This window comes from Carassius auratus, chromosome 11 (assembly GCF_003368295.1).
Source record: "Carassius auratus strain Wakin chromosome 11, ASM336829v1, whole genome shotgun sequence".
NCBI classification, from domain to species: domain Eukaryota; kingdom Metazoa; phylum Chordata; class Actinopteri; order Cypriniformes; family Cyprinidae; genus Carassius; species Carassius auratus.
The window spans coordinates 4,873,686-4,887,580 of record NC_039253.1 but is presented as its reverse complement, the minus strand read 5'-3'; the positions used below and the strand labels follow the sequence as shown (position 1 = coordinate 4,887,580).

Sequence of the window (13,895 nt, the reverse complement as noted above, 5' to 3'; positions counted from 1 at the left end):
AAGAGTATAGATTATCATTTCAGCAAGAGTGCACAAATCAACTGTAATATAAACAGAGTGTAAACATTTATGAGAGAGAGCGGAAGACAGACCTTCATTCCTTGGTATCCGACAGGACCAGGATCACCAACATTTCCCTATTAGGAGAAGTAAAGAAACATTAGAGAGAATGCAAAAAAGAGTTTTGCGGGATGTGGTCGTGATGTAAATCACTAATTCAAAGACATTTGTTAATATGGCTGCGCTATAAACCCCCTTTAAGATCACACTGAATGCCTTAAGTGAGGATAAACAAGGAAAATTAAAGTCATCAAGATAATATCTTAAAGAAAAACATTACTGCAGGGCTTTAAGGAGTCAACTGTGCGCTGCAATTATTGTTATGTCTACACAATCAGCATTTGCTGTGAAATAACAGAATAGCTGGCACAGTCACCATCCACCGCTTAACAGCATAGCTGGATGTTTTCCACTGTATGGGTATGTTTACTTCTTTTATGACACTTATAATGGCCAAATTTCTGAAAACATCCTTACAAACACTATAGAATTTTGCACATGTGGCAGACAGAAAGTTCACCAGCAACTTCAAAAAAAAAAAAAAAAAAACAGCTGCAGAAGATGGAAGACCTCGGGGTCAGTCGAGGGTTTTGCTTTGATTGGATTATCAACAAAGAAATTCAGGGACACATGGAACATTTATTGGACACAATGATCTCATGTCCATGTGAAAAGTATTAATCAGCACAATAATAGGCACATGCCATTGACTTTTCACCTGAGAGCTGTATATTTTGACTTCATTCTTAAGAGGTGTTCTAAAATTTCACAGGCCAATTTCATTCATTTAAATGAGGTATTTCTCAAATCTACACAATCAGGAATTTGGTGTGAGGGTGAAAGATTTCCTCGTTCAGATTTCGCAACAGGTCAAAAGTGGTGCTTCATACAGTACTATTGTATCTCTAAACTAACGACAATGGACAATGAGCTAATTTGCTAATGCTAATGTGAGTGCACATTTAGTATACGGCGAAATACAATGAACTATAAAGATATCGATTAGGATAACTATTTTAGTGTTGACACCAACGCATGGTATCATTATGTTTATAATAAGAAGTTGTGGTTGAGGAGAAACCCCCAAATATCATTCTGACTGGCTGTCAATGTTTATTCATCAGCTGAAAATATTTTTACAAATTTTTGAGAAAGTGATCCCAATTATATTGTTTCTATGTGCTGATATTGTTATCGATATGGTGTGAAGATTCCTATTCTTATAGAATCATAGAATGATTTTTAAGACCTTACCTTTAGTATTATCTTTAAAGTTATCATCCATGGAGCAAATGGGCTTTTAGACGCGAGTTCTGAAACCTCACTTCAATTAATTCAGAAAAAAATCGCGATTAATCACATCCAAAATAAAAAGTTGTTGTTTACATAATATATTTGTGTGTTCTGTGTATATTGAATATGTATATAAAATATGTGTATTTATATATATACATAAAAAATATACACAGTACACACATACATATTATGTAAACAAAAACTTTTCTTTCGGATGCGATTAATCACGATTAATCGTTTGACACCATTAAAATTTGGCATCTTATCATCTGCCAGATTCAAATTTTTAATCTTGCTTAAATGTCAAAGTTTAGCATTAGGATCTTGACTGTTTTCTGGATCAGAAACAGAATGGAGGAGGTCAGAAATGTCAGATGTACGGTAATCCTACAAACAGCCACTATCACTTTTGAACAGGAGTGTATATAAAAGCAGATAGCAGACGCTCACCGGAGGACCAACATCTCCTTTCTCTCCTGGCATGCCTGGTCGTCCATCCTCTCCCTGCAGGAAAAGAAAAGGTTAGGGCACAGTTTTCTGTGCATGTAGACAGTGAATTAAACATGAATACATGTAACATTTCATACAGTAGGAATCAACAGGTGGTTTCTAAGAGGCAACATAAAGACCTAATATAACTATATATATATATATATATATATATATATATATATATATATATATATATATATATATATATATATATATATTATATTATATATTATATATAATATATATATTTATACTCACTCTTTGTCCTGGATCACCAGGGGGTCCCACAGGGCCTCCGGGAGCCTTTGAAAATATTGCATGAAACAGTTAGAAACCCAAAACATCCATACAAGACCTGTTTGAATGGGTTAAGTAATCTAATGTTACTTACGTTGCAGTCAAAAGAACAGCACTGAAGGAAAGATTGAGAAGACAACATTAATATCCTAATGTACAAAATGTAAATAAGATGCATAAAAATGTGCAAAAGTTATGGAAAAGGCACATACCACATCCTTTGTTTCGTTTGTCTAGAATGAAAAGCGAAAAAGGGGGAAAGGACAACATCAGATAATATCTACACACACAATTGGCATGAGCTCAAGGCTGAAATTCCCTCAAGTGTTCAGTGAAATCTGAATTAATACATAAATGCTGCATTGAGCCAATAAACTAGTATCAGCTTATCAATATACACTACCATTAAAAAAATTTGGGTTGGTACAGTTTTTATTTTTGAAAGAAGTATTTTATGCTCACCAAGTCTATATTTCTTTATATACAAAAATACAGTAAGAACAGTAATGTTGTGAAAGATTATTACAATTTAAAATAATTGTTTTATAATTGAATATGTAATTTATTAGCCATTAATTTAGTCTTCAGTGTTACGTGATCCTTCAGAAATGATTCTAATATGCTAATTTGCTGCTTAAAGTTATTTTTTCAATATAATGAATACTGAAAACACTTGTGCCACTAAAAACTTTTACTATTTGATGAAAAAAGCAATCAAAATTACATTCAAAACAACAACTTCAATTTGAAATAGAAATCTTTTGTAAAATTATAAGCGTCTTTACTGTCACTTTTGATCAGTTTAATAAATCCAGAATAAAAGTATTTAATTCTTTCAAGGAAAAAATAAACTAATAATAATTGCTGTCCCCAAACTTTGAACAGTAGTGTACAGTTACAGTTCAAAGCACACTTTATGTTTACGCCAAAATAATATTTTCTTAAATAGACATTTAATTATGCAATTTCAAGCAAAGTTCCTTATCCTTAATCTTCAGGCATATCAATTCTGTATGTGTTTGGGTCAGTCTGACCCAAAAATCCACAGGAAAACAGGCTAAACATCATTGTTGTGATGAGTTTGTGTTACGACACTCACGATCATGCTAATGATAGTGTTTATAGTGCTCATCTGTGTGGAGCGGGAGGGATCTGCAGCGGTGAAGTTCTGTCTGTAACTCGCATCTGTGGCAATGACTGACAGTCTGGTGTCCTGAGAAGAAGACAGTTCAGAGAAAATTACTGTTTGTCCAAATACAATTGCAATCCATTTCTCAGTGCAGTATCACATCTAGTGTTTTCCTGTGTGGCCAGACTTTTGACCACCGACATGTCTACTCCACAATGCTGCTTATTATGGTCCACTTACATAGAACAAGATTGTCTGAGTTTTTTATATTGTTTACTTGCTATGTGTTCAAGAAAATCAAGAAAAGTCACACAGTATCTAACTAAAAACCCATTGTTTTCTCTAATCTTAAACACGTCAGAAAATGAGAAACTTGAAGTAGCATCTGCACGGTACCTCCTGGTCAGGTGAGATGGCCACAGCGAACACTTTGACAGCATGTTGTCGTGCCTCATTGGCAGCCTCTTGGATCCCACCACATGGCTCCTTGTAGCCGGTCACAGGGTGACCATCCGTGACCACCACTATGTACTTATTCTCATGATAATGGGAGCCCCTGCAGACAGATGCATGTGACTGTTTTCACACATGGCTATTTGTAAAATTCTCTTTTTTTGAAAGGCGTTTTAAGTAATATCAAATTTCACATACGCTCGGAGCAGCTCGGAGATACCCTCCTTGATGGCACAGTCGGTGTATGTTCCTTTGCCAATGTATTTGATTTTATCTACTGCCGCCTTCAGGTCTTGACGCTTTGTTTTCAGGTCAACTAGTCCCATCACCAGCTCAATGTCGTCACTGTAATGTAGTGCTCCAGAATTCCACGTCACACTGCGATCACATGGTTGTGGTCTGGCAACAAGACAACAGATATGATCAGATTGGTAACACTTGACTGTTTATTATACAGATATTAATGCCTTCTTCTGCATGACATTATTCTAGATCTCTTAACTCGGCCTCAACAACTAGTAACTACTAACTATTAATAAGCAGCGAATTTGGAATGTAATGAGGGAAAATACTTAGGTAATAGTGTGTATGTGTTCCATAATCTCAAGTGTTAAAAAGCAAAGCAAAGCAATAAAGTAAAAATAAACTAATTTTTAAAGGTGCACTAAGAAAACATTTGTTTGCTGGCTAATACAACAACACTGACCAAAAGGATTATAAATAAGTAAAATAAAACTTACAATATTAACAACATTTTGCTTACTGAATAAAGCTGAAATACAATATAGACATAACAACGAAAACTAAAAAGAAAATTACAAATGTTGGCTTGGCAATTAATGTAATAGTTGAAGTGTTAAAATTGCTAACTTAATTTTTTTTTACATTTAAAACAGAACTAAAAAGTGAATAATAAATGAATAAATAAACCTAAAATAGTAATAATTGAAAATAAGAATAGTAATATTAAAAATAACTGCAAGCAGCAATTATGGGGCCAAGCATAGCAGAGGCAAAACGAGAAGCTAAGCATGGCATGTAGAATCAGATCAACTGCAGAAATTAGTAACTGAAGCCATTTCAGATTGATTTTAGTCAAAAGACTAAAAAAATAATAAATACAATCTCTAGTAACATGATTTATTGGCTTATCATGTTTGGCCAATAGGTGGCGCTATAACCAAATTAATGTGTCATGGTCTGTGTGACGTGACAATGCCACATACAAAGTTTGGTGTTAATATGTCAAGAAATTGTAGATAAACAGCCTGAGATGCAGTTTGGAATCTTTCCAGCAAATTCTTTCATGCGCTAAACAAGAAACATTTGGTATATCAACAAAAATTTGTCAGCATCCTCTATAGATGATATGATTTAATTTTTTGGTGAAAATCGGACCAAGGGTTTAAGAGGAGTATGAAAAAGTAGGTTTTTAAAGAAATTCAAACTGGCAGAGAGGAAGTTTGGCTGACTATTGTAACACTGGCATCACTGTTCTCAACATGACCCAAGGAATCTATTAATACCAGTCTCATTAAAATAGGCAGAATTCCCAAAATGATATTACCATTTATTTTAAATTTCATTATAACTTTTGACCATAAGGTGGCACTGTCTAAAAACTTTTTTGAGTACTTTCAGGTCATGCTCTCGATGGTACATACAAAGTTTTGTAATGGTGTAATGCATCAGTAAAATATAGCATTTTATATCATAATAATATATTCTAGTCAATCACAATTTCATGTTTTTGACAATTATAGTGCCACCAAGAGGCACAATCCCACCAGATGTTTTATGTGTCCTCAATGTGTGCTAATGTGTGTCAAATTTATGTGTGCTAATGTGTGTCAAATTTGGTGAAAATATCTAAATTTGTTTTGGAGTAATATTCATTTTTATATGAACAGAACAAAAATGACTGTTTGCTGACTTTGTTTTCATTTATTTGCCACTTACTATAAAAAATTTGGCAATTGGGCATTAGCGTATTGCCGGCACTCTATGTTTTCATATTTCCTATGGTGGTTTTGTGTCGCTCGGAGTAACATTTTCTAAGATATTGGCAAATGCAAGTGCTAAAATGCTACTTGCACAAACCATAAGACAAAACCTGGCATGTTTGGTGTCGCTGGACTCGCCAAGGATGCAGGAGTCTAAAAAGTGACTTCCGTGAAAACGATTTGAAATAATAATTTGAAAATAATTCGACCACACCCAAAATCATTATCATGTGAATATTTGATTTTACATCTTGGTGGCACTGGCTCGAAACTGGCTACTCAGGCTCCTTCAGGGCATCATGCTGATGACCCATACCAATTTTTGTAAAGATACGTCATTGCAGTAATGAAATATAACAATTTTCCACAAAATTAAAAATGGCCGAAGACCAAAAGGCTGACATTGGAAATTTGGGTGTTTTGGGTATAATTTGACTCGGTGTGATGCACCTAATCTAAAGAGTTGTGATTTCTGGTCACACCATTTAGAAGTTATGAGAAAAAATATGCATTTTTCATATCTCCTGACCACCAGGGGCACAGAGCTGAAACACTACAGTTACAGCAGTCTCAGGTCACGCTTGTTATAACACACACCAAGTTTGATCTCAATACACCAAACCGTTGCGAGATACAGCCTCAGATTCATTTTTTGCATGCTTTCCGTTGAATTTGTTCGCACAATATTTGAGAATTGTTTGAAGAATCAACTTGAATTCCATAACTTATTGTCAGTGTTATCTGTGACAATTTTGGTGAAAATCGAAAAAGTTGTTTTTTTTCGAAAAAATTTTTATCGTAAAAAAAACTAAACCTTAAGATTTTTTTTATTTTTTGAGTTCAATCAGCATGAAGTCAAGGATTCAGACGAAAAAAATAATTTCCCTTCTGTGCCTTAGGGTGCAAAAGTTATTACCATAAACATACTGTAAGTGAAAGTTTAGAAAAGTAGTGGCACTATAGAGTTTGAGTTAGAGACTCCAAAATATAGTTAAAATATCGTTTGGCCTGGTCATGTGATCTCAATATGGCAGCTGCCAAAGGGAGGCTCCATATTATGAATTTGAATTTCGTAAGATATCCTTTGTTAACCTTTCAAAGCATATTCTTGATATGATGTACAGTAATTGGTCAAAATATTTACAATACATCAGTCAGAATATGAAATTTAAAGATAGCATACAGGTTATTTAGCTGATCAATGAACAGCTTTGTGAAGGTCTTGATCTGGTTGATGTAAAACTCTGGAGGTTTGGCTCTGAGGGCCACACTTTCAGACGTGTCCAACACAAAGAACAAGTCCACAGGACACTCTACGGGAAAACAGAAGAAGAATCACAAAATTATGATTTTAATGGGTCCAAAACAGCATGAAATAGTTGTGTAAACAGTAGCAAATTCATTCACAATGCTATATAAATATGAACTTTCAGTGTTTACTTACTTTTATCTATCACTTCCTAGTCCTGATAATTATGGATTATCTTCATTATTAATCTGAGAAATTAGCATCACCTGACCTAAACCCTGCAGTCATGTGACACTATAGATGATTTGAATAAAGTATTAAAGTGTCTGCAGTACTGTATACAGGCATTACAGAAGTATGAAGATGTAAATAATAAAATAAACTGACCAAAAGTCACAAAAAGTTTACCTATTCAAATGAACCTCAAAATCTATTTTTGGACAGTCAGATCAGATTTACACAAATGTAATAATGATTTTATTTTATTTTTACCAATTTAAGCCCAGATTATATAGGAAGAATCTATAAAAGTGGCCTAAAACAAGGCCTTTCTTGCAAAGAGCCAAAAGGGTTCTTTAAAAACATAAGTTGCATCTCAAAAATGTACTCAATACTTTGATTTTATTTGCTGTGAAGCATAATTTTGCTCATTGTTGGTGCATCAAACATACTAATCTTCTCCATATATACTTTGAAACATGCAGCATCACGTCATCATAGGTATCTCCTGATGGACAGAGATGTCATTTTCCATTGGATAAAATAATTCGATTCATTCTGTCAGTTGCTATACTATTGTAACTCAAACTATCGCACTATACCATATTTTACTATACGACCATCCTAAACTAGCCTATACAATTCTATGATTCCACTTACTACACAATAACACATATTTTAATTATATTCACCTCTATTTAACTTGTAATAAAGTTTCTATGATTAAAAATGCAAACGTTAAATGCATTGAAACCCCATATAGTGCAGAATGTGTAGCTCTTTTATTTGCAGCAGCATTTAATATCAGTCTAATGTAACTTATAACCGACATTACACTCAACCACAGCATTAATGCCGAACATGCAAAACATAGTTATCCTTTACAAATAAAACAATCAATGCAACATAGACGGGAAAATAGTTATTATTACCTTTGAATGAGATTACTTGGTCACGCTGAGCGATGATCACTCCCCAAAGTGCGCACAGAGCGGCCAATATATATCCATTAAGCGCCATAGATGCTGATGTTACTGCACGTTAACCGTGCAAACTGAAGTTAAGTGACACACAGCACAGAAGGAGTGATATGATTGCAGAAGAAATATAAAAACAGGCTCGGATGAGATGAAGTGGCGGACAGTAGCACGGTGGCGCGTCCGCTCAGAGCGCGCAGCAGAATGAAACGCCTTAGAGCAGAAGGGAGGAGGAGGAGGAGTTCGGTTCACTCTTCACTACTTTAGGGCTTCATCCTACTGCTGCACACTCATGTTAGGCCCTAAAATACTTCAAAATATGCGGTATATTCAAAATCAATACGTACTTGAACATGATTCTGCTTAGCGCACCTAATGCACCCTATTTCTGGTGTTTGAGGACGTTTGGCTACATAATGACGCCACCATTATACAAAAGAATAGTATGGAAATACCCCAATATATGCATTGCATTCAATGCATAATAATGGCCCATAACAATGTATATGTATTACAATTTTAATTTCAATATATGAATTTTAAAATACAAAATTGCCTTTCTAATTCCATTAATACATTTAACAAACATTATCTAGGCATGCATGCTTAAAATTTCGTACTGTAATAGTCCAGTAGTTTGAAATATCATTAACCTTTAACTAATGTCTTCATATTTGAATACACGTATTAACGTACATTCCCAAAATACTACCTTTCTCTCATTGCTTTTTAAAAAGAATATTATATTACACATTATATAGTCTATATATGCTATACATTACTATGTAATATTGTTATCCATCATTTTAATTCAAATGAAAGGGTCTCTTACACAAATAATTGTTTCAGAAACTATGTGGTGATTTATTTTTTATTTTATTTTATTTTTTGCATAAAGAAAAAAGGTTACCTTGGAGACTAAATGGGTAACATAGTGTTGTGTTTGAACGTACAAGCTACATGAAGCACGGTTTGGATGTGTAGAAGCAGAATGATGATCTTTTCGATGTTCTTCTGTGGAAGAGAGTGAGTCATCCTCATGAGGTTATGCATGAAGTCTTTGTGATGAAAAGTGCACTTAAAGATACACAGTTGTCAAGAGCTGAGAGGTGAAGAGTGTGAGAGAGGGGGGGAGAGAGGGAGAGAATAACGAAGAAACGAGACATCTGACATGTCTTTTCTCTTCCAGAGATGGAGGGTAAAGGTCTTTCCACATCTGCATCTCGTTAACTTCTAGACCAATTGATGAGACGACAGAGAGAAAGAAAGAATTAAGAGGGACGTATGCACTTCGAAAAAGTAACCAACTCAGTTCTTAACACTTGTTTTTGAAAGAGAAACAGCGCCACCAATGTGCGGATTTTAAACAGTCACAATAAGTCTGAATTATTTTAGAAGAGACCTGAGAACACGCTTTGCTCAAATTTGGCTCACTGAGATCTTGATTATGATTATGAATATACAAAGTAGTATACATACAAATTTTCACAGACTTAAAAAATGGCTTAAAATCACAATTTTAAATTAGAAACGACAAGAAGTCATAGAATAACTCGCCTATAATTTGATCTGCCATCTTGAGGGCTGTAAATGAAGTAAACAAGGCTATCACACATGTATTACTTAATTAAAAAAACATAATCGGTTGACCATGATTGGCTCACCATAGTGTTTACAGGCTTAATGCTTCTAGTTTGAGATTTATGACATGAAGCTGATGTAAATCAATACACCAAATAATGTCATAAATTGAGATAAATGAAGAGCTACAGCTTTTTGTGTATATATTTTTTTCCGAGTGATGACAGGAGTGGAACACTATGGGTAATATCTAGAGCTTATGAATGATGCTTTGTGTCTGGGTTAATATCTCCCATTAGCACTACAGTAAACTCAAGATGACACTCTGAAACATAATAATTACAACATTGTGAGTGAAGAATGACATCATCGTTCATTTGCGCATGTGAGAGGATGGGAAAACATCTAACCGCTTTGAGAAAGTCCAAGCAAGAGCAGCTATGTTTTAAAACTAGGAAAGGGTGACTGTAACGTTGGTAAAGTGAAGACACTACATTCATTGTACATCTAGCAGTGTTGCGTAAAACAGAGGAGGGAAAATAGCAGAGGAATATTTTTTCCCTCTCTTGGTCTGTAATGAACACTGCATGAGCTGGAACATCACAGAGGGGAGATCAGGGTGGTCCTTGGGGAAACCTAGTCATGGTGGTACTGTGGTGGTACCATGGTAATAGATAATGTTTATGTGGTATAATGTGTACTGCTGTACAGTATGTGTAAAAAAAAATGTGGTAATATCATTATGCTTCTGAGCGGGAGGGTGAAAGTGTGAAATGGGATGTTTACTTTATGTTTTGGATCAAAAAAGTTGCCTGGTGGCAGCTAAAGGGGAAATGGGTGTGTCTTTCCCCCAAAAGAAAGGATTTGTTTCTCCTTGAAAATTTTTACAGGATATTTACAGGAGTCCAGTGTTTTGGCCAGAGCTCAGCAAGCTTTTTCCACTGATCTCATTCTCTTAGCTTTTTTTTTTCCATGAAAGAAAGAAAGAGAAAAAAAATCATTTTGTACCCTAAGACTGGGAGGAAAAAGGGGGGAAAACCATCTGGTAATAATCAGGATTTAATGGTGGAGGCTTACTGTAAATCTACAAAGAATCTGACAGCTGCGCTGGTTCATTCGGCCTTCATCGAGGTGAATGCCATCAGGATCCTGCGCTGTTATGTGCGAGAGGGAAGCATACTCTCAGACAAAATATAATTAGCAAATTATTAGCAAAAAATATTATTTGCTGAAGCAAAACTACTGCAAGGCAGATGCGACAAGAATTCAGACAAGAAAAAGCTCAAAGTTTAAGACAGACTAACAGGTCAAAGTTCACGGCCTTTAAAATGAATGTTATTTCGACATGTTAAATGGGGGGTGAGGGAGGGGTCAAGCTTGACCTCTGGTCGTCTGGGAGCCTCAATTTTTAGATTACAATCACAAAACAGCATAACATAAATGCCCCAAACTCTGAATGCTATCAGGTTATGTATTGTTCAACACTTTGGGGTCAGTAGGATTTAAAAAAAAAAAATTGATAAAAAACTAAGGCTGCATTTATTTGCTCATTAATGCAGGGAAATGAGCAATATTGTGATATTTTAAAATGTAAATTATTTCTGTGATGGCAAAGCTGATTTTTTTGCATTCATTTCTCATCTTCGGAGTCGCATGATCCTTCAGAAATCATTCTAATATGCTGATTTGCTGCTCAAGAAACATTCTTATATATCAGTGTAGAAAACAGATGTGGTTAATATTTTTGTGGAAACAGTGATTTTAAAATATATATATATATAAATAAGCATAAAAGTTGGATGAATGTCAAAATTAACTTTTAGTGCACTTTATGTTGCTATTTACTGTATGTATATGACTTCATCTTTCCAGCTATAGCAAAGGAGAGACAGAGGACAAGCATTGATCTGCAAAAGACAATAATACATGTGTTTTGACCTTCTTTGTAAATAACTAATCAGTCATTGGGAAAAATACCAACTTTTCACCAAATGAATACCCTGGCCTTCCTTACCAGATCTGGATCCAAAGAGGAAAGCCGGTGGGATTTCCATGGGATGAAATCATAAGCTCTTGAGAATTGCTCCAAGCACATTTGAATACAGATGCCAGTTTTTCTAGAATTAAGTAAACTTTTACAGCATGTGCATGAAACCAAATGATGGACGAGATACGTTACGCAATATAATCCAAAGTAATCTATGTGGATACGATTATTATTTATATTGCACAACGATAACTCTGCCCCATTTCCTCTAACGATTTAAGATGGTGAACAGATGTTGTCACACTGTTTTTGCAGATGTTAGATCACCTACACATATTGTAGGAATATGGATAGTTTCATTCAGTTGATAATGTGGCCATGTTAATGAGAAAACAAACTGATATCAGACCGCACAGATGCACATTAGTGTCATCTCCTGTTTTGTGTTTCAGCAAAACCATGCGAAACGTTTCTCATTTTTTCCAAATCATGTGATCATGTGACAGATCGAGGCAGGCACATTATTACAGCGCTGTAAAGTCTGGAAGACACATTATGACAAAAACACCTGCAAACAAAGCAAAAGTAAAGGCTACAGTCATAACAGAGAGACTTTTTGAATAAACTTTTGTGAATGTGATCTTGGAGACCAGCTGTTTTCAGTGCCGGTCTATAAGTGTTTACTCAGCATGGTAAGGTGCGATGCTTTCACAAGTGTGTCATGGAAAAAGCTGAAGCTGCCCTTAGTTAAATCACCTCCTAATGGTGTAATGAGACTGAAAGAGAGAATGAGAGTAAAAGACTGAAGAAAACAGCATTTTAACAACATCTAAAGACCTCTCAGAGGATCAGTTCAGAGCAGACATCAAGGCCTCTCTCCTGAAGAGCTTTAACTAATTAAACACAGACCTGAGCCGCATTCAAACAGCTGCGAGCGCCGAGACACTCCCATTCATCATCAAGTGCAGTCTGCCAACCAGATGGAGGAAGCTGCTGGAGTCCCTTATCTCTCTCCCAAACTCTGGGATGATGTTGACCAAAGATCTCAATCCGCATTGACAATAAAAACAGCATGGAGGCTACTGTATCAGACTTCCACAGAAACGGTTTGTGCAGAATCACTTCTCCAGAGAAAGACTGCCAACCATAGCTACAAAAACAATGGACCTCAGCATATAATAGCACAACGAGAACATCATGAATCGACTTCCACTGAAACCTTTACATTTCACAAGAAACATTTTGACAGGGAAACCTAGTTCTTGATTAATTATATTGGCAATGAGTAGATTTTTATTAGCATGTGGCTTTGTCTGTATGTTTTTGTTTGCCTGCTAAGTGGTGCAGCTCTGTGTCGACAGCTTTTGATTGGAGTTAACTGCAGGAAATGCTTGTCGGAGGCAGACAATCAACTGTGATACTAAAGGGACTTATTGAATCTCTCAAAGGAGACAGATTTCCTGAGTTGATGTCCAGCCCAGTGAAAGCATGTACCCGCTCCAGCCCAAAAACGCTCATACTGGCCGAGCTGTCTGTCACTTACATCCTTCAAAGAACACTTTATCCTGTAGCTTACTAATTATACTCAGTCAGGCACTTTACATGATTTCAAAGGCTGTTTTATTTCACCAAAGATTACAACAGAAGATGAAAGTACGCCATGAAACAATATATTTTTTCTTCATTTTCACATGAGCCTTCCATTTACAGAACAACCATAATATACTGTTGAATTCTGCCCTCTAGTGGACAAATACAGATCTATCTATCTATCTATCTATCTATCTATCTATCTATCTATCTATCTATCTATCTATCTATCACACACTTTTTTAATATTTTTGTATTATCAAACCCACCAAGTCACTAAATCTTATCAAGAGGTCCTTTGGGGATCCCAACAAGATTAGCCGCTAGTTTCTATTTAAAATTTGGCAAATTTACTGTATAAATTAACGGTTAGCATCAGGGGCGTAGCCATCTTTTCAGAAGTGAGGGGGACAGAAATTTTATATATATATATATATATATATATAACATTTCTGTAATCTATATAGCCTACCAATCAACAGTTTTTGAACTGTAAGATATTTATTTTTTAAAGAAGTCTCTTCTGCTTGCCAACATGCATTCATTTGATCCAAAGTAAAGC

General features: G+C 35.3%; 1 protein-coding gene across 1 annotated transcript in view; it reads right to left on the bottom strand.

Annotated features, from left to right (window-relative positions):
• Positions 1 to 8,218, bottom strand: part of LOC113110822 (collagen alpha-1(VI) chain) — a 37,976-nt gene extending 29,758 nt beyond the window's left edge. Inside the window, exons 1-10 of the mRNA XM_026275025.1 lie at positions 8,131 to 8,218; positions 6,914 to 7,043; positions 3,926 to 4,126; positions 3,671 to 3,830; positions 3,245 to 3,358; positions 2,358 to 2,378; positions 2,240 to 2,260; positions 2,107 to 2,151; positions 1,807 to 1,860; positions 93 to 137 (exon numbers count right to left, since the gene is read on the bottom strand). Of these exons, the coding sequence (XP_026130810.1) occupies positions 93 to 137; positions 1,807 to 1,860; positions 2,107 to 2,151; positions 2,240 to 2,260; positions 2,358 to 2,378; positions 3,245 to 3,358; positions 3,671 to 3,830; positions 3,926 to 4,126; positions 6,914 to 7,043; positions 8,131 to 8,218 (879 nt within the window). The remainder of the gene's footprint in view (positions 1 to 92; positions 138 to 1,806; positions 1,861 to 2,106; positions 2,152 to 2,239; positions 2,261 to 2,357; positions 2,379 to 3,244; positions 3,359 to 3,670; positions 3,831 to 3,925; positions 4,127 to 6,913; positions 7,044 to 8,130) is intronic.
• Between the last annotated feature and the right edge of the window lie 5,677 nt (positions 8,219 to 13,895).